This window comes from Gorilla gorilla, chromosome 6 (genome assembly GCF_029281585.2).
Source record: "Gorilla gorilla gorilla isolate KB3781 chromosome 6, NHGRI_mGorGor1-v2.1_pri, whole genome shotgun sequence".
NCBI classification, from domain to species: Eukaryota; Metazoa; Chordata; class Mammalia; order Primates; family Hominidae; genus Gorilla; species Gorilla gorilla.
Genome location: NC_073230.2, coordinates 138,535,445 through 138,559,279, shown reverse-complemented (window position 1 = coordinate 138,559,279; position 23,835 = coordinate 138,535,445). Strand labels below are relative to the sequence as shown.

The window sequence follows — 23,835 nt, the reverse complement described above, 5'->3', positions numbered from 1 at the left end:
ATGTAGGAGTAGACGACATGTAGAAGTGAGCTGCTGTCTGGTGAATGGAAAATTACCTCCTCCTCCCTCAAATTAATTTGAAGCAAGACAGGCATATATCTAATGTGGAATGAACATCCAAGGTTTTTGAGGGTATTAGGCTTTCCTAATACCTAATACCAAGAGCCAAAAAGTTTCAGGGAAATTTCTTATTTAGAAATATTATTTATAGGTCAGTTGTGGTAGCTCACACTGGTAATCCTAGCACTTTGGGAGGCCGAGGCAGGCAGATGACCTGAGTTCAGGAGTTCGAGACCAGCTTGGCCAACATGGTGTAACTCCATTTCTACTAAAAAAATTAAAAAATTAGCTGGGCGTGGTGGCAGGAGCCTGTAATCCCAGCTACTTGGGAGGCTGAGGCAGGAGAATCACTTGAACCCAGGAGGCAGAGGTTGCAGTGAGCCAAGACCACACCATGGAACTCCAGCCTGGGCAACAAGAGAGAAACTCCATCTCAAAAAAAAAAAAGAAACATTATTTATAAATAACATTCTCCATCATACAGTAAATGTTCAATATTGTCCCAGGAGAACCATCTGTCTGCTTCTAAGGAAAACTTCTATGGGACTTTCTACTGTAGTGCATCAGGTAGTCTGGCTTGCCCCAGATAGACCAAGTTCTACAGACGTTATATCTTGTGTGGTTAATAGAGACAGGGAGACTTTTACTTTTTTTTTTTTTTTTTTTTTTTTTTGAGACAGAGTTTTGCTTTTGTTGCCCAGACTGGAGTGCAATGGGGTGATCTCGGCTCACTGCAACCTCTGCCTCCCAGGTTCAAGCAATTCTCCTGCCTCAGTCTCCTGAGTAGCTGGGATTATAGGAATGCACCACCACGCCTAGCTAATTTTGTGTTTTTGGTAGAGATGGGGTTTCTCCATGTTGGTCAGGCTGGTTTTGAACTCCCAACCTCAGGTGATCCACCTGCCTCGGCCTCCCAAAGTGCTGGGATTATAGGCATGAGCCACCGCGCCCGAACAGACTTTTAAATTTTTAAGACGCAAGGGAAACACAAAACATATGGGATAAGTAAGTGTATTTCTACTGTGAGCTTCCTTCATCCTGATTTTCAATATGGTAGAGGCATAAAAAGCCTTGCAGTCCTCAGTATCTCAAAGAATAATATGGGAGAGAAGGCATACCCCTGTAGAAGCAGCATTGGAATAGATACCAGAATACTTGGATTATGGCCTCATCCCTGACTGTATGATCTTAGGTAAATCATTTTCCTTGTTTCCTGTAGAAAGTTGAACTAGCTAATCTTTAAGATCACTTCAGCTCTGAGCATTCTATAATTCCGTGATTTACATGGACTTTCTCCAGTTGAAAAGAACTGCCTCGTTCTTTTTAATAATGGTTACCTAATATTGTATTGCAAGTATGTACCATAATTTATTTAACCGGTTGGCCCTATATTAGTGGTCATTTAGGTTACTGCCAATCTTTCAATTTTTCTTTTTCTGAGATGGAGTCTGACGCTGTCACCCAGGCTGGAGTGCAGTGGTGCCATCTCGGCTCACAGCAACTTCTGCCTCCCGGGTTCAAGTGATTCTCCTGACTCAGACTCCCAAGTAGCTGGGACTACAGACACCTGCGACTATGCCCAGCTAATTTTTCTATTTTTAGTAGAGATGGGGTTTCACCATGTTGGCCAGGCTGGTCTTGAACTCCTGACCTCAGGTGATCTGCCTGCCTCGGTCTCCCAAAGTGTTGGGATTACAGGCGTGAGCTACTGCACCTGGCCTTTTTTTTTTTTTTTTTCTGAGACAGAGTCTAGCTCTGTTTGCCCAGGCTGGAGTGCAGTGGAGCAATCTCGGCTCACTGCAACTTCCACTTTCTGGGTTCAAGCAGTTCTCGTGTCTCAACCTCCCAAGTAGCTGGAATTACAGGCACAGGCCACCACACCCAGCTAATTTTTGTATTTTTAGTAGAGATGGAGTTTCTCCATGTTGGCCAGGCTGGTCTTGAACTCCTGGCCTCAAGTGATCCACCCGCCTTGGCCTCCCAAAGTGCTGGGATTACAGGCGTGAGCTACCACGTGCCTGGCCCCCAATTGTTCATTATTACAAACAACGCTGCAATGAATAATCTTTTTTTTTTTTTTTTTTTTGAGATGGAGTCTCGCTCTTTCGCCCAGGATGGAGTGCAGTGGCACGATCTCGGCTCATTGCAAGCTCCGCCTCCCGGGTTCACGCCATTCTCCTGCCTCAGCCTCCCCAGTAGCTGGGACTACAGGTGCCCGCCACCACGCCCGGCTAATTTTTTGTATTTTTAGTAGAGACAGGGTTTCACCATATTAGCCAGGATGGTCTCGATCTCCTGACCTCGCGATCCACCCGCTTTGGCCTCCCAAAGTGCTGGGATTACAGGCGTGAGCCACCGCACCTGGCCTCGCAATGAATAACCTTAGACTTATAATATTTGGCATTTGGGATGTGTGACTGTAATCCAAACAACTTTGCTAACTTCCCTAGCAGAGATGCTCTGAGGGAGGGTCTATATTTAAATCCCAAAAATAAATGGACTGGTGATTAATCAAGTAAAGTTTTGTTTGTTTGTTTGTTTTGAGTCGGACTCTTGCTGTGTCGCTCAGGCTGGAGTGCAGTGGCACCACCTCAGCTCACTACAACCGCCGCCACCCGGTTCAAGTGATTCTCGTGCCTCAGCCTCCTGAGTAGCTGGGATTACAGGTGTGCACCACCATGCCCAGCTAATTTTTGTATTAGGAGAGATGGCGTTTCACCATGTTGGCCAGGCTGGTCTCAAACTCCTGGCCTCAAGTGATCCACCCGCCTCAGCCTCCAAAAGTGCTGGGACTACAGGCGTGAGCCACCGTGCCCCACCAAGTAAAGTTTTAATAGTGAAGTTTTGGGCTGGGCGCAGCAGCTAATGCTTGTAATCCCAGCACTTTGAGAGGCTGAGGCGGGCGGATCACAAGGTCAGATAGAGACCATCCTGGCCAACATGGTGAAACCCCATCTCTACTAAAAATACAAAAATTTGCAGGGCATGGTGGTGTGCACCTACAGTCCCAGCTTCTTGGGAGGCTGAGACAGGAGAATTGCTTGAACCCGGGAGGCAGAGGTTGCAGTGAGCCAAGATTTCGCCACTGCACTCCAGCCTGGTGACAGAGTGAGGCTCCGTCTAAAAAAAAAAAAGTGAAGTTTTGAGTGAGGGTAAGCTGTCTGTGGCTGCTGCCTTTTCCTTAGGGCTCAGTCTCAAGAATTCCAGGAAAGCAACCCAAGTTACCTCTTTGAAGATAGTCTCAGCTGCCCATGGCCTTGCTCTCCTTTCCTCCTCCTTTTTTCTTTTTTTTGTTTTTTTGAGACAGGGTCTCACTATTTTTTTTTTTTTTTGAGACAGAGTCTCGCTCTGTTGCCCAGACTGGAGTGCAGTGGCGCTATCTTGGCTCACTGCAACCTCTGCTTCCCAGGTTCAAGCTATTCTCCTGCATCAGCCTCCCAAGTAGCTGGGATTACAGGCATATGCCACCATGCCCAGCTAATTTTTCTATTTTTAGTACAGACAGGGTTTCACCATGTTGGCCAGGCTGGTTTCAAACTCCAGACCCTCAGGTGATCTGCCCACCTCAGCCTCCCAAAGTGCTGGGACTACAAGCGTGAGCCAGCGCACCTGGCCGGGTCTTACTATTTTGCCCGGGCTGGGCTCAAACTCACCATCCTCCCACTTCAGCTTCCCAAGTAGCTGGGACTATAGGCATGTGCCAACTCTCTTTTCCTTCTGATACTGCTTCCCCAGACAACTGTAACTAGCCCCACTTCTCACATCAGATGCTGCCAGGAGCTGGCACTGAAAGCACACACACTGGTCAGTGGCTCTCTCAGGACGGCCACCAAACCCTAGCTTGTTCTGTCTCCCTTGCTTGCAGCAGGCACTACCTGAAGCACTGCTCCAGCCTGTGCCTTGTTCCAACCCAACAGATAACTTTTTTCCCAGCAGGCCTTCAGTTCCACAGGTACCTGTTCATATTTGCCAAACTTGAGAGTTTTTTCTTCATGTTTATGTTCATTTAAGGCAGGTCACCTTTCTCTATTATTATTATTTTTTTTTTGCAAGACCCAGCATATTAAGATGGAAACCTCAATAAGGAGATATAATTTGTGAACAGCAGCACACAGTCACATTCTCTTGTTCCTGGTACTTCATACTAGCCAAAGCAAGACCTTTACTTCCTTTGTATCAACTAAAGTTAAAAAAGAAAACATACCCATGACCTACTCTCACGAGTATTTGTTTGCAGTATGACTTAGGTCTAAAGATTCAGTTCAAGGACTACATCCTACCCTTTCAGAGTATCTCCAAGGCAGTATGAGGGCTCTATTCTCAAAGATCCATCCATAACCCAGCTGAGTGAGCCAAGCCAAATAAAATCTAGGCTATGCCAATTATGTAGATAATTAATTCAGATGACTAAGGGAAGAATGGAGCATTTCTTCCTTTTGGATTGAGGAAATCGTATTGGTTAGAATGTGAGCACCAGAAGGAATGTAGTTGCTCTAGTCCCAATTCTGTCATCCACAGAAACAAAAACTGGGGCCCAGAAAGGGGAAGGGGCTTGCGCAAGGTCACATGATAAGTACCCAATCACAAGTACTCAGTCAATTTGAAGACTCTTTGTTTACTGTTCACCTTCTAGCTGCACTTCTGGAATCCTGCACACAGAAGGCAATTCAGAGGAAATTTAGTTGGATCCCCAGCTTTCCGAGCTTCTTGAAGACTCAATGGTGGAAAAGCACATTCTTCGGTCCTACCATAATTCGCACTTCAAACCAGAAGAAAATAATCGTTTCCAGGAAAAACAAAAACAAAAAACAATGAGGTTTCCTGCTTTAAATGGGAGCATTTGACTGAATCTAGTCAGCCTATGATCAGATTGAACCTTTAAAGAAGGGCTACTAAGGGTGAGATCTAATACTATATCTCAAACCTCCTCAACAGCTTACTGAAGTCTCTATGTGAAAAATGAGTTCTGCACTGATAAATCAAAATTATTAATATTAACTTGGTTATTTTATAATGAATCTAGAGGAATTTTATAGTCCAAGGAAAGTTGGATGCTTATCTAATGACCCAACCTTCCTTCTTTTATAGATGAAATTTTTATAGCCTACAGGAAATCTGCTCAAGATCCCTTATAGTTATAAGTGGCAAAGTCAGGTTTGTTCGTCTTTTCCATACTACCAACTAGTCTATTTATCTGCTCTGTGCTTCAGGCTTTCCATGGCATGTTAGCCCTGCATTTATTTGAAACTATTACAAAAACTTATGCTGGCCAGGCATGGTGGCTCGCACTTGTAATCCCAGCACTTTGGGAGGTCAAGGCAGGAGGATTGCTGGAGACCAGGGATTTGAAACAAGCCTGGGCAACATAGTGACACGTTGTTTCTACAAAAAAATTTAAAAATTGCCTGGGTAATATAGTAAGACCTTGTCTCTACAAAAAATATAAAAAATTAGCCGGGCGTGGTGACATGTGCCTCTAGTCCCAGCTGCTTGGGAGGCTGAGGTGGGAGGATCACTTGAGCCTGGAGGGTAGGTTGCAGTGAGCCAAGATGACACCACTGCACTCTAGCCTGGGTGACAGGGTGAGACTCTGTCTGAAAAAAAAAAAAAAAAATTGCTAGGTCTTAATACTTAACTGATTTCAAATTCATGGTAATAACTATTACTTGATAAATGATTCTTTTGATTCATTTCTGTATTATGGTTCACATAACTGAAAATGAAATCCTATTTTTATTTTAGATTTTCTTGTTTTGACTATTACAAAAGTTTATCTAACAATTTTTTTTTTTTTTTTTTTTGAGACAGAGTTTCCCTCCTGTTGCCCAGGTTGGAGTGCAATGGCGCGATCTCCACTCACTGCAACCTCTGCCTCCCAGGTTCAAGCGATTCTCCTGCCTCAGCCTCCCAAGTAGCTGGGATTACAGGTGCCCGCCACCACACCCAGCTAATTTTTGTATTTTTAGTAGAGATGGGGTTTCACCATGTTGGCCAGGCTGGTCTTGAACTCCTGACCTCAGGTGATCCACCTGCCTCGGCCTCCCAAAGTGCTAGGATTATAGGCGTGAGCCACTGTGCCCGGCCTAACAAAAAGTTTTTAATATAAAAAATCCAATATAAAAATATACATGACCTAATTTTTACATCATAGTAAAACAGGCTCTTTGGAGAGGGGACGTGGAATTTCTCTGCTGAACAGCCATTATTTATTCTCGTTCCAAGGTTTCTAACATGATGATACTATTTCTTCGTATCACCACCATTCCAATATTCTTCTGTTGCCCGCTGGTTGCCATCTCCACACACTTATCTATCACAAGATTCATTAAGGGATCAAATCCCCACAATATTCCTTGGACATGTCTGTCACCATTTAATTTCAATGATAACTTCTTGTCTATAAATTTTTTCAACTCGGGAGGGTGAGCTTTGCTAAGGTGTCTACGTGGGCTCACAGATGCCTTGAGATGGAATGCATGGCTTCTCTCTTGCTCCTGTGGTAGGCCCAGCAGTCTTGCATCTGGCATCACCCACCTCATTAGCCAATCAATTGTCGGCATGTTTTTTCTATTTTAGATTTTCTTTACCAACACCATTATAGAATAATTCTCTTATCATATGGGTTTTTGATAAATTACTGCTAGATTAAGGACATAGATCTGGATAGCTTAAAAGAGAGTAATGGTTCTCAAGTGAAATAAGTGGATAAGGAGGAAGGAGAAAAAAAAATTTCAAGATTGTTTGGGAAACTTTAACCAACTACAAGTGCCCCAGTAAGGGGCACTAACATACCTGGGTATGTGAGTTTGAAAAATCATCCTGGAGATTCTAATCTCCCCAAGAACCCATTATAGAAATAGTGACCAACAGGAAAATGGATATAATGCTAAAAAAATTTTATCCATGGTCCTTCCTTTGTATAAATACCTCATGGAAAGTGGATATATACTTTATGGTATGTTTACAGTATATCTCTGAAATACATGTATGTTTACTCATAAATGCATAGTTTTAAATAACATTGTAGGAATGTACTCATAAGTACGGAAAGTAAAAAAGATATCAATAGCCCTCTCCCTCTCCCCACGGTCTCCCTCTCCCTCTCTTTCCACGGTCTCCCTCTGATGCTGAGCCGAAGCTGGACTGTACTGCTGCCATCTCCGCTCACTGCAACCTCCCTGCCTGATTCTCCTGCCTCAGCCTGCCGAGTGCCTGCGATTGCAGGCGCGTGCCGCCACGCCTGACTGGTTTTCGTATTTTTTTGGTGGAGACGGGGTTTCGCTGTGTTGGCCGCGCTGGTCTCCAGCTCCTAACCGCGAGTGATCTGCCAGCCTCGGCCTCCCGGGGTGCCGGGATTACAGACAGAGTCTCGTTCACTCAGTGCTCAATGTTGCCCAGGCTGGAGTGCAGTGGCGTGATCTCGGCTAGCTACAACCTCCACCTCCCAGCCGCCTGCCTTGGCCTCCCAAAGTGCCGAGACTGCAGCCTCTGCCCGGCCGCCACCCTGTCTGGGAAGTGAAGAGTGTCTCTGCCCGCCCGCCCATCGTCTGGGATGTGAGGAGCCCCCTCTGCCTGGCTGCCCAGTCTGGGAAGTGAGGAGCGCCTCTTCCCGGCCGCCATCCTGTCTAGGAAGTGAGGAGCGTCTCTGCCCGGCCGCCCATCGTCTGAGATGTGGGGAGCACCTCTGCCCCTCCGCCCCGTCTGGGATGTGAGGAGCGCCTCTGCCTGGCCGCGACCCCGTCTGGGAGGTGAGGCGCATCTCTGCCCGGCCGCCCCGTCTGAGAAGTGAGGAGCCCCTCTGCCCCGCAGCCGCCCCATCTGAGAAGTGAGGAACCCCTCCGCCCGGCAGCCACCCCGTCCGGGAGGGAGGTGGGGGGCAGCCCCCGCCCGGCCAGCCGCCCCGTCCGGGAGGAGGGGGGCGCCTCTGCCCGGCCGCCCCTTCTGGGAAATGGGGAGCCCCTCTGCCCGGCCGCCACCCCCTCTGGGAGGTGTACCCAACAGCTCATTGGGAGCGGGCCATGATGACGATGGCGGTTTTGTCCAATAGAGAGGGGGGAAATGTGGGGAAAAGATGGGGAAATCAGATTGTTGCTGTGTCTGTGTAGAAAGAGGTGGGCATGGGAGACTCCATTTTGTTCTGTACTAGGAGAAATTCTTCTGCCTTGGGATGCTGTTGATCTATGACCTTGCCCCCAACCCGATGCTCTCTGAAACATGTGCTGTGTCCACTCAGGGTTAAATGGATTAAGGGCGGTGCAAGATGTGCTTTGTTAAACAGATGCTTGAAGGCAGCATGCTCGTTAAGAGTCAACACCACTCCCTAATCTCAAGTACCCAGGGACACAAACACTGCGGTAGGCCGCAGGGTCCTCTGCCTAGGAAAACCAGAGACCTTTGTTCACTTGTTTATCTGCTGAACTTCCCTCCACTATTGTCCTATGACCCTGCCAAATCCCCCTATGCGAGAAATGCCCAAGAATGATCAATAAAAAAATAAAAATAAAAATAAAAAAAGAAAAAAAAGAGTCATCACCACTCCCTAATCTCAAGTACCCAGGGATACAAACACTGCGGAAGGCCCCAGGGTCCTCTGCCTAGGAAAACCAGAGACCTTTGTTCACTCGTTTGTCTGCTGACCTTCCCTCCACTGTTGTCCTGTGACCCTGCCAAATCCCCCTCTGCGAGAAACACCCAAGAATGATCAATAAAAAAATAAAATAAAAAATAAAAAAATTTAAAAAAGATATCAATATAATACATATAAAATATTTAATATTTTCCATCCCCCAAAGCATTTCCTTGCACAGCCTACATTTCATACCACTGCTCTCAACAACCATTCAGATGCTAAGCATTGCAAAATACATACTGAGCCCACATCCACTGCCTTCTCCAGCAACCTCCTTTCAAAGACCACACTTAACTTCCACATAATCATACGTTCACCATCCTTCATTTAAGTTTGGAATTTTATTTCAATTTTTTCCTAGCTTAGTGGATTGAATATGAATACCGACATTTGGAGATACACAAATTTTTAAACTTCCTGTACCAGGTGGGAGGGGAAACTACTTAGTATATTGGTGAGGATGGCCTATCTAAGAGCTAATTAGTTTGACAAAATGGGAATACTTCAGAAATTAATATGCCATTAGCTCACCTTTATTTCATGTTCATCATGCTGTTTAGAGTTTCATATAAAGTTGAAATGAATTCAGTTCAAATTCAGAAAACTGAAAAAATATAAATCAAGACTACCTCAGCCCAGCGGTGGCTCAGGCCTATAATCCCAGCACATTGGGAGGCTGAGGCAGGTGGATCATTTGTGGTCAGGAGTTCAAGACCAGCCTGGCCAACATGGTGAAACTCTGCTTCCACTAAAAAATACAAAAATTAGCTGGGCAGTAATGGCACACACCTGTAATCCCAGCTACTTGGGAGGTTGAGGCAGGAGAATTGCTTGAACCTGGGAGGTGGAGGCTGCAGTGAGCAGAGATTGCGCCACTGCACTCCAGTCTGGGCGACTGTCTCAAAAAAAAAGACTACTTCAGCCCAATAATTCCACTTCTAGGAATCTAAAGGAAATAATCAAAGATTCATGTGCAGCTGGGCATTGTGGCTCACACCTGTAATCCCAGCACTTTGAGAGGCCAAGGCAGGAGGATCACTAAGCCCAAGAATTTGAGACCAGTCTGGGCAAAATAGGGAGATTCTGTCTCTAGGGAGATTTTATCTCTAAAAAAAAATTTTTTTAATTTAAAAATTAGCCAAGCATAGTGGCATGTGCCTGTAGTCCTAGCTACTTGGGTGGCTGAGGTGGAAGGATCATTTGACCCTGGGAGGTCAAGACTGCAGTGAGCTGTGATCACACCACTGCACTCAAGCCTGAGCAACTTCGAGACCCTGTCTCAAAAAAAAAAAAATAAAAGATTTGCATGCAAGGATGTTTGTTTTGGAGTTACACAAGGAAAACATAAATAAATGTCAACAGCAAAGAATCTTTTTTGAAACTAAATAGTGGAATATTATGTGTAACTATTAAAAATTATGTCCTGGGCTGCGTGCAGTGGCTCACGCCTGTAATCCCAACACTTTGGGAGGCTGAGGTGGGCGGATCACCAGGTCAGGAAGTTGAGACCATCCTGGCTAACACAGTACAACACCGTCTCTACTAAAAATACAAAAAATTAGCCAGGCGTGGTGGCATGTGCCTGTAATCCCAGCTACTCGGAAGGCTGAGGCAGAAGAATCGCTTGAACCCAGGAGGCAGAGGTTGCAGTGAGCCAAGATGGCGCCACTGCACTCCAGCCTGGCCGACAGAGCGAGACTCCATCTCAAAAAAAATAAATAAATAAAAATAAAAAATAAATAAAAAATTTAAAAAAATTAAAATTATGTCCTCAGCTGGGCATGGTGGCTGACACCTGTAATCCCAGCAATTTGGGAGGCCAAGGAGAGCAGATTGCTTGAGCCCAGGAGTTCAAGATCAGCTTGGGCAACACAAAGACCCCGTCTCTACAAAAAATACAAAAATTAGCCTGGCATGGTGGCATGTCTGTGGTCCCACCTACACCCAGCTACTTCGGAAGGTGGGAGGATCACTTCAGCCCAGGAGCTTGAGGCTGCGATGGGCTGTGCTTCAGGCCGAGTGCACTGCTCTCCAGCCTGGGTGACAAAGCAAGACCCTGTCTTCAAAAAAGAAAGAAAAAAATTGTCCTCTAGAATGTTTAATAAAATGATATTGTGAACATTTAAATTTTGCTGTCAAATGAAACATCTATGTATAAAGTCTTAGTTTTGTTAATGTGTTTATATATGAGTGAATATATATATAATTGCAGCAAAATATTAACAGTGGCTATATGTAGGTGGCATAAGAGTATTTTTCTTCCTCATACTTTTCTGTTTCTCCAGTTTTCTGCAATACATATATTTATTTTAATATCAGGAAAAAAACTTCAAAAGTTACTTAAAGAAAATCCTATAGCCATTCATGGTGGCTCATGCCTATAATCCCAGCACTTTGGGAGGCTGAGGCAGGTGGATCATCTGAGACCAGGAGTTCGAGACCAGCCTGGCCAACATGATGAAAGCCTGTCTCTACTAAAAATACAAAAATTAGCTGGGCATGGTGGCACGTGCCTGTAGTCCCCGCTACTCAGAAGGCTGAGGCAGGAAAATCACTTGGACTCACGAGGCAGAGGTTTCAGTGAGCTGAGATCACACCACTGCATTCTAGCCTGGGTGACAGCACAAGACTCTGTCTCAAAAAAAAAAGAAAAGAAAATTCTATATATTCAAATAGCCAGTACATTTTCTGTGCTTGCAATTTGTTAAGCCTGAAAAAAACCAGATATATCTTACTTATATGAACATTAGTGTTTTTCTGAGCATAGAAGTCACCAGTTTAGATAAACCATACTGAGGACCTACGTGGAATAGACTCACTAGTTATTGCAGCCCATGACTGGGCTCATTCAAAATTCAAGCAAAACAAAAAGTCTGTGGTTACTAAATGAAACCACCAGGTGCCACTATTGCTTCACAGAAAGGAGTACAATACTTAGCATGACTATTTTTCAGGAAGAATACATGCTTTCACTCTGAATAATACTAAAGTCTTCTTAGAAAACATAATAAATTATTATGTTCACTTCATTTCAGTAATTTTATGCACACATCCCAAAGGTCAATTGGGAGAGATGTGAAAGTGTGGTTCCTATCAGTTCCTACATATGAACCAATGGGGTTGGAACTGAAAATAAAAAACACATTATAGGAAGAAATAAATTCAGGCCATAAAAGTTGACTTTATCTTCTGAAATGCCCTACTAATAGCAGAATTTTAATGCTACTGTGTACCACTGTTTCTGTGGAAAATGTATTCTTCATTCCAACTCTGAATGGCAGGGGATGCATGTCTCTCTACCCTGACTTCCACTTTCAACTGGTAGCTATTTAACTTCTCCATCTATAAAATAGTAATACTAACCTCATAGAGTTGTTTTAACGATTTAATAGCTACATCTCTGTAGTGTGGGTAAAAAAAATTTTTTTAATAAAAAATTTGAAAAAAGACTGAATAGCATCATAAATAACATAGAGAGGGTTAGACAATTTATTACTTCTCTGTAGGAATAAAAAGCTTCCAACTTCTTTGGCTGCTGAGGCCACGTCTAAATAAGACCAGGGAATCTCTCTATCCCAGTGGTAAAAAAGGGTGCTAGGTTGGCATCTCAGGACATGGGTCTTTTGACTCATGTCTGATTCAGGCTCTGTCACCTATGAGGAGTAAACCATGACAAGTCACTTCATTCACTGGGCCTTCAGGTTTCTCATCTTTGAAATAAGGGGGTTGGATCAAATGGCTCTTAAGTCCCCTCCAGCCAAGAATCCCATGGTTCTATAAAACCTGTACCACAGAGATTGTCATTCTATTTTTGCATAATATACTTTTCTGACTCAACATTTTGCAGGAATTACAATTGGAGGACAAAGGGTTGTAGTAACCATTGGTGCATGCCATGATTCAATCATTTGACATTTATTGAGCTCTTCAATGTACCAGACAAAGTGTTAGACTCTAAGGATATAAAAATGATTATACTACCTCTTCCTTCAAGGATTCTACAGTCAAATTAAGAAACAGACACAAATGCATAATTACAGTGCAACAGGCTGGAGGTATGGATTGTGGCTTATCTAAGGAGCTGTGGCAATACATGATAAGGTAGATACCTCATCTTCAGTATGGCTGTTGTTCAGTCAGTTTCATGGAATTAAGAATAACTGTGAGTGACTTTTCTGATTTGCCTAGAGCTGTTTTCAAGATGAGAAACTTTCTGGGCTATCCTTTTGTGGCTATATAGACTTTTGCCTCCGAGAGACTTAGACAAAGTATTTTCTCAAGTACACATTGCTAGGTTTTATAACCTATATGAAAATAAGAAGTGAACTCCCTGTAGCACAGCAGAAAGAAGACAGATAGTTATTTGTGCTAGACCAGAAGAGATTGTCCTGCATTTAGCATAGATATTCACGCTCAATTTCGGTCCCATTATGTTTCTAAATTCCTTTTCCTCCTTAGTGTTTTTCACTGGCTGTTTCCTCTTCTCTGAAAAATGCTACGCTAAACTTTTCCAGATCTTTCTCAACTGGGTCAGCAACTCTAAACCCCTGCTGCATCTCTGCTCTTGCCAATATACCTTCATTGATCTGAGACTCTCAAACCAGGGCATTAAGGGGTTGGAGAAGAAATGAAAGAGCAAATGCCAACCTGTGCTACCTAGCAATTTCAAAGGCTACCAAATCCCCATCTGCTTACCAGACTTTCAGTAGTAAGCTCCGGCAAATCCTGGATGGTACAGCAAGGATAATCCAGGACTGAGATGCTGTAAGATGCAGAGATAAGGACAGGCTTTAGGTAAATGGCAACAGCAGGAATTGGCTGTATCTGAAAAGAGCAGGAGTTATTTCTCTCCAGCAGCCCCTATCCATTTCCCAAATTGCTTAGTGACCTCAGCTGAAATGAGGGCTCTGGTGCCAGGCAACTCTAGCTCCAGTCTCCTTTCCTGTCATGAGAGGAACCAATGAGTTCTTTGAGGCTGGCCCCCATCTGGTAGATGCAAAAGAAAGCAGAAAGAGAGCCTCTTTTCTTAGCACTCCTTGCTTCTTTAAAGGAACATGTAAACTTGAGTGCATTTGTGTTTCTGCATTTAACTGTATGTGTGAATATAACTGCTCCCACAGACACTGCCCAAACCCATCCCACTGGATAACAATCTGAGGATGGGAGGATGAAATGATCCTCCTGTGTCTCTCACCAGATCTTTCTGAAAGCTGGGAGCTCTGGGGAATGATTACAGAAGCCACTCCTAAAGGAAGCTTGAGACAGGGGCAGCTTCCTATAGAAAGGCTAATCTAGTAACTCAAGAATGGTAATAGCTGACAGTGGGGGACTGCAAGCTACAGCTCTGTAGTGAGCCCAGGGAAGCAGGCATGAGTTAGGAGGGGAAATAAGGCATTGCATTATGACAAGGACATAGTTACAAAATAAATGACAGCTCTCTCTTTCCTCTTCTCCCTTCTTCACTGACACAACACAGAATCTGGACTAGCTAATCTCTAATGCCCCTTCTGGTTCTGATGTTCCATGAGGTTTTGAACACCAACCTATCTGAACCAGTGCAGCTGGAAATGGATAAAGGATGTTGGCAAAGCAGTGGCTTTGACGACGACAAGTTCACACTGCTATAATGAACCTGTCTCTACATTTTAAAAGTCAAAACTTCTATACAAGTAAAAGGCAACAATTTATTTGGCCAGAAATGTTTACCTTTGTCCAAGAAACTCAGACAAAGATAATCTGGGGGACCAGGGTAGGAGAGGAGAAGGGTCAGCTTGGGAGAGGGCAGTGTCAAACTACCTGTAATGTTGTTCATCATCTTGATTCACTCTATTGGATTTTCCCAGGATTGCCAGTTCTGTACTGCTCCATTAGGATGAACATTCTTGGCTGGCTCATCCACCTATCCACCCACCTCCCACTGACAAAGCCCTATGGCAAAGTAGGTGCCGGCGACCAGGAAACGGGGGTGGGAAATCAAAGATGGATTTGTTCCATTCTCTTAGTGAATTGAAATCTAGCCTAAGGGGGCATAAAATTAATTTACAAGTATCTAGAACATCTAGATTGTTAAGAGCCATGAGAAAATTCTGCAATAATGAGCTGTGATCTCCAAGTTCTCAGAGATCATTCAAAAGTAAAACTTATAGGTGGTGCATAAGAGGATCATCTGGTTCAGGCCAACCTTAGCAAAAGGTGTAGTCTGTTGCTACCACTCTTCCAACTCCAAATTGAACCAAATGGACATCTATTGAATTGTCTGTACCTCCCATTCTAGGTCCATGGGTGCAGAAGGAACATTCAGTTTCTGTATACCACTCCCCTAGCCACAGTTGATCTAGGAGTGAACCTCTAACCCAGGGAATCTGGAATAGGGATTGGAGAGTCAATTCAGTCTCTGAGGTGGGGCATGTTTAGCTCATATAGACGTATTTCACTATGCGGCCTGAGAAGCAAACAATGCAGACTGATAAATTTGTCAGTGAGAGAGGAAACTGGAGTGGAAATACAGAGGCCTGGTGTCTTACAGATAGACGTGAAAGGCTTTCTGGGCTCCCCACACTACAGGCCAACCCTGAGGTCCAGAGCTGCATTGCTGTCCTAGGTTCCTCAGGATGACACATGTCATTTCATTCTGACAAAGTCACTATTCTGCATGAATGTAGTCCAGCTAGTTTTGGTTACTTTTAACCAAGAGTGTTGACTGATACACAGAGGTGCCTGCATGCAGTTGTGGCCCTGACACAGCCTGACCTGTACTTTCATTTTCCCTGGTAACTCAAGTAGCACATCTGAAGTGCCAGTTTTAAAGGGGCCAGTGCACAGCTCTCCGTATTGTTAGGAAAAACCCATCCTCCAATGCTTACCCCCAAGGGAAAGTGTTTAAAGCAATCTTACATATACCAATATTAACTAATGCTTATAAAAGTTCTATGATATAGTCAGAAAAGCTATCCTTATTTTAAAGATGAAAATACTGTGGTTCAGAGAAACAGTTTCTTGCTTGAGATTACATAACTAGTAAGTGGCAGATCCAGGTCACGAATCCAGGTCTCATGACTTCAGGCTCCATAGGGTGTGTGTGTGTTTTAAGCTACATATAAGTAGGCTCCTTCTCCATGGTGGAATTTCAGGCAGTACTGACAAACTAGTGTGGCAATATCTCTAGTCACCCCAAGTATGAGATTAGCCCTCTTACTTCTACTTTAGGAATTTTGCCTCTGGTAAACTCTACTGATTAACATATTTCCAGTTCTTGTGAAAGTAGAATATTAAGGAACAAGGATCTACTCTGTAATCCCCAAGTCCCTGCTTGGCTGGAGGAATGGAAAGCAATTTGTATTCACAGGGAAGCCTGTGTTCTGATCCTGCCTCTGATGCTTACTTAAGGGGTCTCACCAGCATGTTAATTTTGTTAATATCTCTGAATTTGTTTCCTAATTGGAAAAATGAGAATAAAACTTATAACAACTCTTAGCATTGCTGAGGAGATTAAATAATGAATGTGAAATACCTTATTTTTTTAAACTACAAATTGATGTACCTCAGTAAATTCTATTATGTAACTTCAGTTACAAATTTTGTATAATGCATTACAGTTTATGAAACAGCATAACTGTTCCAATTGCTCCAACTTATGATTTATACTAAAATAAGGCCTGGCCAGACAAGCAGGTTGTTTCACAAAAAACAACCCCTGGATCCACCTGACACAGAGCTAAAAATTCATCATTGCCACTTCATTTCTTTAAATCATGACATTTTTCAGTGTTTAAAACTATTAAAATACAAATACTTCCCTAAAGAAGGCAAACTATACACTCCATCAGCTAACACTTCAAGGAAATTAAATTTAACAGTGACAGCTCTAAGACAGGAGGGACTAGGGACACCAGGAAAACGGAAAGGCTCCGAGATGATGTAATTTTCTCAACCACCCCAAAATAGCCCCTTGAAATAAACCTGTCCAGAGTTCATACCTGTTTTTGGCAGTGATGTATGACAAGATATTTTGATTGAAGAACTTCAGGATCAAGGGGATGCAGTTGGCAAATACCAAATGTTGCGATACATATTCAAACTGAATTAAAAATCAAAGCAGAAAGGGCTGCTTATTTGGAGGAGAATGGAAAGTATGTTTGAAAAAAAAGAGAGGAAATACAAATCTAATATCCATTCCTGAGAATATCTACTATCCACTTGTGTTATCAGTCTTCCTGTCTGGGAAATGGGAAGAATCATCTTCAGCCAGCCCATCCTACATGGAGGGGGATAATCTGCAGTATATGTCACAAGCACAAAACAAAGAAGCCAGAAAATAAAATCCCACTCCAATACATAGAAAGAATTGCTGTGAGATTTGTTCCTAAGCCCAACAGGAAAGGAAGGCTCCCCGAGGGAGTCGTTTTCCATGCCAAACCTCTGGCTCATAATGTTTCAACTGTGATTGATATAGCAGGGACAGCTGCAGCTTACTCTTGGCAACTGCTGGCATCACTCAGTCAGGATGGTGACAGCACATAATAACCAAATGGACCACTGCGCTCCAGCTCCAGTATGTCTGGTATACCATATTATCCTTAGTATTTAGAATATCAGTAAGTATACTGGCCACTTGGAGTATGGGGGAAAGGGGGAAAGAATATTAGTAAATATTTTAATAAATGAATGAACAAGAGCCCTTCAGCCAACAGATACTGCATTGAGAAGTCTAAGGTGTCTTTGATAGGCTTAATACCAGAATGTGGAGACTCCATTCTGCTCTCCCAAATCCAGATGTGGTTTGTATATAGGACAACCTAGTGGGACAGGTGGCCATAAGAGCAGTGTCATGGGGGTTATGTTACCCATGATACACTAAGGAGTGTCAAACACAGTTTATCTCCAGATCCAGAACCTAGTATTCTAGTATAGAAATGGGGTTGAAAAAGCAGAGAACTATGGTGTTTTAAATCCTCAGCTCTCTGATCACCAACAAGTAGCCAAGCAGCAAGCTAAGCTGCCTAATGGCCCTGGGTATGTAGTTAGAGCAGTGGAGTCAGTTTATGCCAAGACTACTTCTCTCTTCTGTTCAATATTTTCTCCCTGGAAGGTTATTTATTTTATTTGTAAAATCCAGGGTATTTTCCAAAGCCCCAGACAAAAGAGCCAACACATATCCAGTATCACCTGATGGAAAACTTTTTTCAGTTTGAGATGTGCCTGTGGCCCTTCAGGATTCACTGACACACACTGGCATGGCCCATCAAGCCATCCACCTGTCTGGCTGTGAATCCACATACTTCCCACCAAGAAAAGCAGAAGTAAACACACATCTACAGTTCTCTGTTCTCTTTCCACTAGAAACACTATCTCCTACCTACCACTACTCCTCCCAGCCCTGCTGCTGCTCAGCAAACACTGGCAAAAGTGGGAGCACTCAGGGCAATGAAACATACCCAAAGATGTCTTCGAATGTATGAAAGTGGAAAAATACCCTGGTTGATAGGGCCATGGACATAGACCCTGCAGAAGCCTCTCTGTACTCTGAGGACCTGCTCTTCTACCAGCAAGCTTGATTCTGACTTCTTAGGAGGAAAATGGGGTAGAGCCTCTGGGCAAAAATGAGAAGCATTCCTTTTTTCCCGGTGGTCTCCTCACAGACAGGAGCATCCATTTGCTGTACCCATCTTGTCCCTATATCTTGGCAATGCCCATGAAACCAAGTCCAAACTCCTTAGCATGGCAAACAATGTTTTATGGGAAAGCAGCTTCTTAATTTTTCTTAGCTTCGATTTCATCATGTATAAAAGAGGTATTAAATAAGACTACTTCATAGGGTGGAGAGAATTAAATGAGGGCCTAGACAAACTTAACAGGGTGCTGGGCACAGGATAGGTGCTCAGTAATTGTGTGTTAGCATATAGATTATGATTTGCTCCTTGCCGATTCCTCCAGCTTCCTGTGTCACCAGACCATGCCCATCTTTCCCCGCCCCAGGCAGAACTCCAGCAACATTTAATTACGGTTTTTAAAGGTACTTTGCTCTCTCTATTCCCCCTCTGGACTTTTGCATATTAGCTTTTCTGCTTGAAATGCCTCCTGTCCTCCTTCCCTAACAATTCCCATATCCTGGCTAACATCTGTTTTTTTAGGACTCAGGTTAGGAGTCATTTCTTCCCCACCTCAAGCTGGATTAGGTGTTTCCATAGCAACCAGTGCTTATCAGTATCAGTGCACTTATCTCTCTATAATTGGCTACTTATATATCTGTATCCTTTATAAGATTTCAAGGCCCTGAAGAGCCAGAACTGTACCCTATTCTCAGAATTATATCTCAAATGTTGGAAAAGGGCTTCACATATAGAAAACTATGGTCAACATACTCCCCCCCACCCCCATTTTTGTGAAATGCTTACATTCTCTCTTGCATTGTTTAAAAACTGGCTGGGCATATTCCTGAGAAGCTAGAGATTCCTACCCACAACTCTGGGATAACTTACAAGGGACACAGACATCTGCACCTTTCTAGGACAGTTCCCACTCCATAACCCTACCTCAAGCTCATGCAATGGGTGGCTGGATTCCCTGAGGGAGGACAAAGAAAAGGCTGAAAGATGCTCATCAGGATTAAAAGGGACTTTGCATCCTTCCTTTGAGAGATAGGGCCTGGCAAACACCCAAGACCTGTGGAGAAGTGCTCCTAGCTGCTCACCTGGTAGATATGGTTGAGTTTGAAGTGTTTGAGGAGTAGCAGAAGCAGGGTAGAGATACTCTTTACAATAATCTCCTTGTGCCTGTTCACATCGATGCCCAGCTTCATGCTCTGGAGAACAGTGATGCTACAATGGGGAGAGAAGGTATTAGCGCAGAGAGTGGCCTTAAAGGGAGCCCTGTAGGGATCCAGGTATTTGGGTCTGATACAATATACACAAGAGAGCCAGAACTTGGGAAACTTGAACTTCTGTGCCAGGGAAACCTCCAGAGTTCCCACTTATGAGCCTATCTGAAGAAATGCTCCACTGATCTCTTTGTTTCCATCTCTCTTTTGGCAAGCTCATCCCTTGGCAATGTTCACCCAAATACCTGGGCAGCCAGTCGCTGGCACTGGTGTCACCCTCCAGATCCAGAGTTCTGAGCTAAAAAGAGCCAAGCAGAAAGCCCTGTAGGGGAAAGGGGGTACTGGTGGGCAGAGACGGGGAGATCTCTTTGGAGACAATCTCTGTAAGTGTTAACAAGGTGAGTGGGGACTAGAGAGAGCCTGCAGATAAGACAGCTAGTATCCAGCAGCTGCCCCCGTTGAAGCACTCACGGCATCTCCTCAGGTAGGACATCTGCCAGGATATTGATAGAGTCTGTCTTAGCCTTGGAGGTGGGAGCTGCAGCCAGCAGAATCTTAAGCAGAGCGATCTGGGAAGTAGAAAATAAAGAAATTCACCACTGTCAAACCCACTCAGCAAGGAAGTGATTCTTCCACACCCTAACCGCCCTATAAAAAGTGTTTTAAAGCCATTCTGTAAGTTCTTCCCTCAATGACCATATCTCCCCAGCGTCCAGAAAAGCAAACAGGTGCCCAGTCCTGACAGGCCTGCCTGTGAGGCTAAGGAGAAAGCCAGAGGGAGTGCATTGGCTGTTATGCTTCAAGACTGTTCTTTCCAGGGCCTGGCATGGTGGCTGATGTCTGTAATCCCAGCACTTTTGGAGGCCGAGACAGGCAGATCACTTGAGGTTGGAAGTTCAAGATCAGCCTGGCCAACATGGTAAAACTCCATCTCTACTAAAAATACAAAAATTAGCTGGCATGGTGGCATGTGCCTGTAATCCCAGCTATTCGGGAGGCTGAGGCAGGAGAATCACTTGAACCTGGGAGGTGGAGGTTGCAGTGGGCCGAGATCGTGCCACTGCACTCCAGCCTGGGCGACAGAGTGAGACTCCACTTCAAAAAAAAAAAAAAAGACTGTTCTTTTCAAAGGGGAAGATGGAAGGAACAGAGTGGGAGGGACAGTGTGTAGAAATAAGGTGGGCGGCATAAACCCAACTTCTCCCACTCTTTTCTTTCCTCTAACCCGAACCATTGGCATCTTCCCCACTCCCAGCCTGAGGCTATCTAGGACATGACAGACCACAGCAGATCTCAGAGGGACTACAGTACTTATCTCGGAGGAGGGTCCCCAGTGTATCCTGTAGAGACCCCAACTTATTCCCCACCCTTCCCAAAGAAGGACTAGGGAGAACAGCACCATCAGAGGAGCACTGAGGAAAGCTCAGAATTTGCATGTGTCAGAGAATGCCTTGCCAAAGGGGCAAAGGCTCAGGAAACAAGCTCAAGTGTTGGACAGGTCCACTTGAAATGGTTTTTAGCTGTCTGTTCCTTGCAGCAGAGAAGGGCAGCTCTGGCCTAGCCATCTCCTTACCATATACTGCGGAAGGCTGTACAGCATTCCCTGGTAGAGGATTTCACATGGCGTCTCTGGTACCACCTCTTCCCCCTATGGCAAGAAATACATGGTTTGGCAATGCCACTTTCCAGGTGACCAAAGGCTTTTTTTTCTTGGTTGTGAGGGGTGACCTGAAAAGAGCACTAAGCTGGGAGTCAGATCTAGGTTTCTACCCTAGCTGTGTTAATGACTCACTGTGTGACCTTGGTTAAGTCACATTCCTTTTCTGAGTCCTAGTTTTCTCTTCAATAGGACCATCAGGTTGGCCTGGATGACCTTTCAGGACCTGGGATACTGGAACAGATGCTACAGAAGCACTTCCTATGGTATGGATCTGAGGCTGAAAACTCTAGAACGTTCTGTAAGCCTGGAAGGAGAGGTAGGTGGCTCAATAGTGTGGGTTTAAAAGGAAGTTGGGTAACCTATGGACTGGAGAAACAGGGAGGAATATTAGCAAAGAGGCTTTTAAGTGGATGGAAATGATTTTCTTCCCCTCTCCATTAGCCCCTACATCACTTTCTCCTTTCTGACCAGCTCCCTCATATACAACTATCTCTGTCCTGTTGATGACATTAACTAAGCCTTTTATCAGAGTGGGGAGGCTGGGGTCTCAGGGACCCAATAAGCTGCTCAGGCCACTGTCATCTTTGACCAATGCAGTTCCCTTCCTCCTACAAGATCCCTCTATTACAGGGCAAGGGGCCACTGCCATGAGACCCTGAGGCAGGGAAGAATAACCAGCCTCCTTCTGTCCCACACAACTAATCTGCTGCTTAAATGGACATAAGTCCTAAACGGACATTTAACAGAGCCTGGCAATCCTGGCATGTTTGCCTTCCTGCTCTCCAAAAGGCTGATTTCATACCATCTTCTCTCTCCTCAAACCAACTCCTTTGCCCACCATCCCTAAACAGTTGCTGACCCTGCCTCACGCTTCATGGAGAAAACAGAAGCAATCAGACAGGCACACACTCATCTTCTCAACACCAAATCTATCAAGAGTCTTCTTCCTTCCTTCTTGACACGAAGGATGAACCGCCTGTGCTTCTAACAAAGGCCAGTCTCCTACTTGTGCTCAGGATCCCCCACCCATTTGCTTTGTTGAATGCCTCAGTCCTGCAATTATCCCCTCTCTTGGATCACTTATTTTAGGAAACAAAAAATGCTCTAGTATCTCTCAGCTATAAAACATCCTCCCCTTGACCTCACATTCTCCTTCAGCTACCATCCACTTTCTCCCCTCTTCACAAAACTTTTATATCATCTACCTCCTTTTTTGACATTCCCTTCAATACACTCCAATTAGGCTTTCAGTCCCACTACTTCACTTAGAGTTGCTCTTATCAAGGTCACTATCTTCATGTTGCCAAATCCAATGGGCACCTTGGTTCTTACCATAATGCCACTTATTAGTAGCATTTTACCCAGCAGATCACTCCTTTTTTCTTGAAAGACTTTCTTAGCTTTTATGATGATATCATAATCTCCTGGATTTCCAGCCACTTCACTGTCTTTCATATTCTTCTGGCTCCTTTCCTGACACATCCCCCCCTCAACATACTGGTGTGCCCCAGGGCTTTGTCCTGCCTTCCATTCTCTTCTTTGTCTCTACTCCCTCCCTGGGTTATCTCAGCCAGTTCTACGGCCTTTAACACTGCCTATAAGTGTTACAAACAACTCCCGAATTTATTTCTCAAAGTCAGCCCTCTCTGTAGAATTCTAGACTTTATTTCCAATTGCCTGCAGCTCCACATGGGTATCTAATGGGCATCTAAAACTTAGTATGACCAAAACAGAACTCTTGATATTCCCCCCACATCCTGGCAAATGGTACTTATTCTTGATTCCTTTCTTTGCCTCTCTATCCACATCCAAATGCACTGCAAGTCTTGTCAGCTACATCTCCAAATCCAGGTAGGCATCATCTCTCACCTTGACTATTTCAAGGGTTTTCTAACTAATCTCCCTAGAGTGCGTCTACGCTTTTCTGGTCCAATCTTTACACAGAAGCTAATGTTTTTAGAAACATAAATCAGATCATATCACTCCCCTGCTTCAAATCTCCAAAGGCTTCCTTCCCTTTGACTGCGAGTCAACTTCAAGCTCTCTACCTTTGCTTACAGGTCCTCAGCAAAGTGGCCTCAGGCCACCTCTCTGACTCCATCTCTAGGATCCCAGCCCTCAGCCCTGTGCTCTAGCCATAACAGCCTTCCTTCACTACCTCTGACACTCTAAGCCTGCTTTCCCCTTGCTAAGGCTGTTCTCTCTGTTTGGAATGCTCTTTCCTCTGATGCTCCTATGGCTGGCTCCCTGTCCCTCAGATCTTGGCTTAAATGTCACCTTCTCAGAGGTCTACCTACTCCAACTGCCCAATCTTAAGTAGTCTACTGATGCTTCTTTCATGTCATCCTGTTTAAATTTTCTTCATTGTATTTACCATTCTCTGATAGTTTGGTTTACTTAACTTTTTATTTTTTATCTTTCTTCCCCAACTTCAATATATCATGAAAGTAGGGACCTTGTCTTGCCTGGAACACAGTTACAGCCTAATATGCTGAATGAATGCATGCACACATGCTCTGTGACAACACTGCAGACAGGTTTTCTTCTACTCTCCTCCTGTGTAGGGCTTCCTTGGCTCACCAAAGACATAGGGCACTTCTCCAGCTCCTCTTCATTCTTGATCTGCACATCTGCGATGGAGATATACTTGTGCTGACAAAGATAAGAAGA

The 23,835-nt window shown here is 44.3% G+C and overlaps 2 protein-coding genes across 4 annotated transcripts in view; both read right to left on the bottom strand.

Annotated features, from left to right (window-relative positions):
- Positions 1–23,835, bottom strand: part of STRIP2 (striatin interacting protein 2) — a 57,704-nt gene that overhangs the window by 8,355 nt on the left and 25,514 nt on the right. For all 3 annotated transcript variants that reach the window (XM_004046204.5, XM_055392258.1, XM_019031711.4), the window contains 6 exons: positions 23,746–23,817; positions 21,079–21,153; positions 19,977–20,074; positions 19,380–19,506; positions 16,666–16,766; positions 13,385–13,451 (listed from right to left, as the gene is read on the bottom strand). In XM_004046204.5, coding sequence (XP_004046252.1) covers positions 13,385–13,451; positions 16,666–16,766; positions 19,380–19,506; positions 19,977–20,074; positions 21,079–21,153; positions 23,746–23,817 — 540 coding nt within the window. The remainder of the gene's footprint in view (positions 1–13,384; positions 13,452–16,665; positions 16,767–19,379; positions 19,507–19,976; positions 20,075–21,078; positions 21,154–23,745; positions 23,818–23,835) is intronic.
- On the bottom strand, positions 5,941–13,370 carry LOC129534630 (small nuclear ribonucleoprotein G-like). The gene has a single exon (XM_055392259.2). It carries the CDS (start codon positions 6,618–6,620, stop codon positions 6,267–6,269), a length of 354 nt encoding a protein of 117 aa, XP_055248234.1. The 5' UTR covers positions 6,621–13,370; the 3' UTR covers positions 5,941–6,266.

Excerpts from the sequence above, each read along its gene's own strand:
- LOC129534630 (XM_055392259.2), bottom strand. The coding sequence starts at position 6,620 with ATGCCGACAATTGATTGGCTAATGAGGTGGGTGATGCCAGATGCAAGA.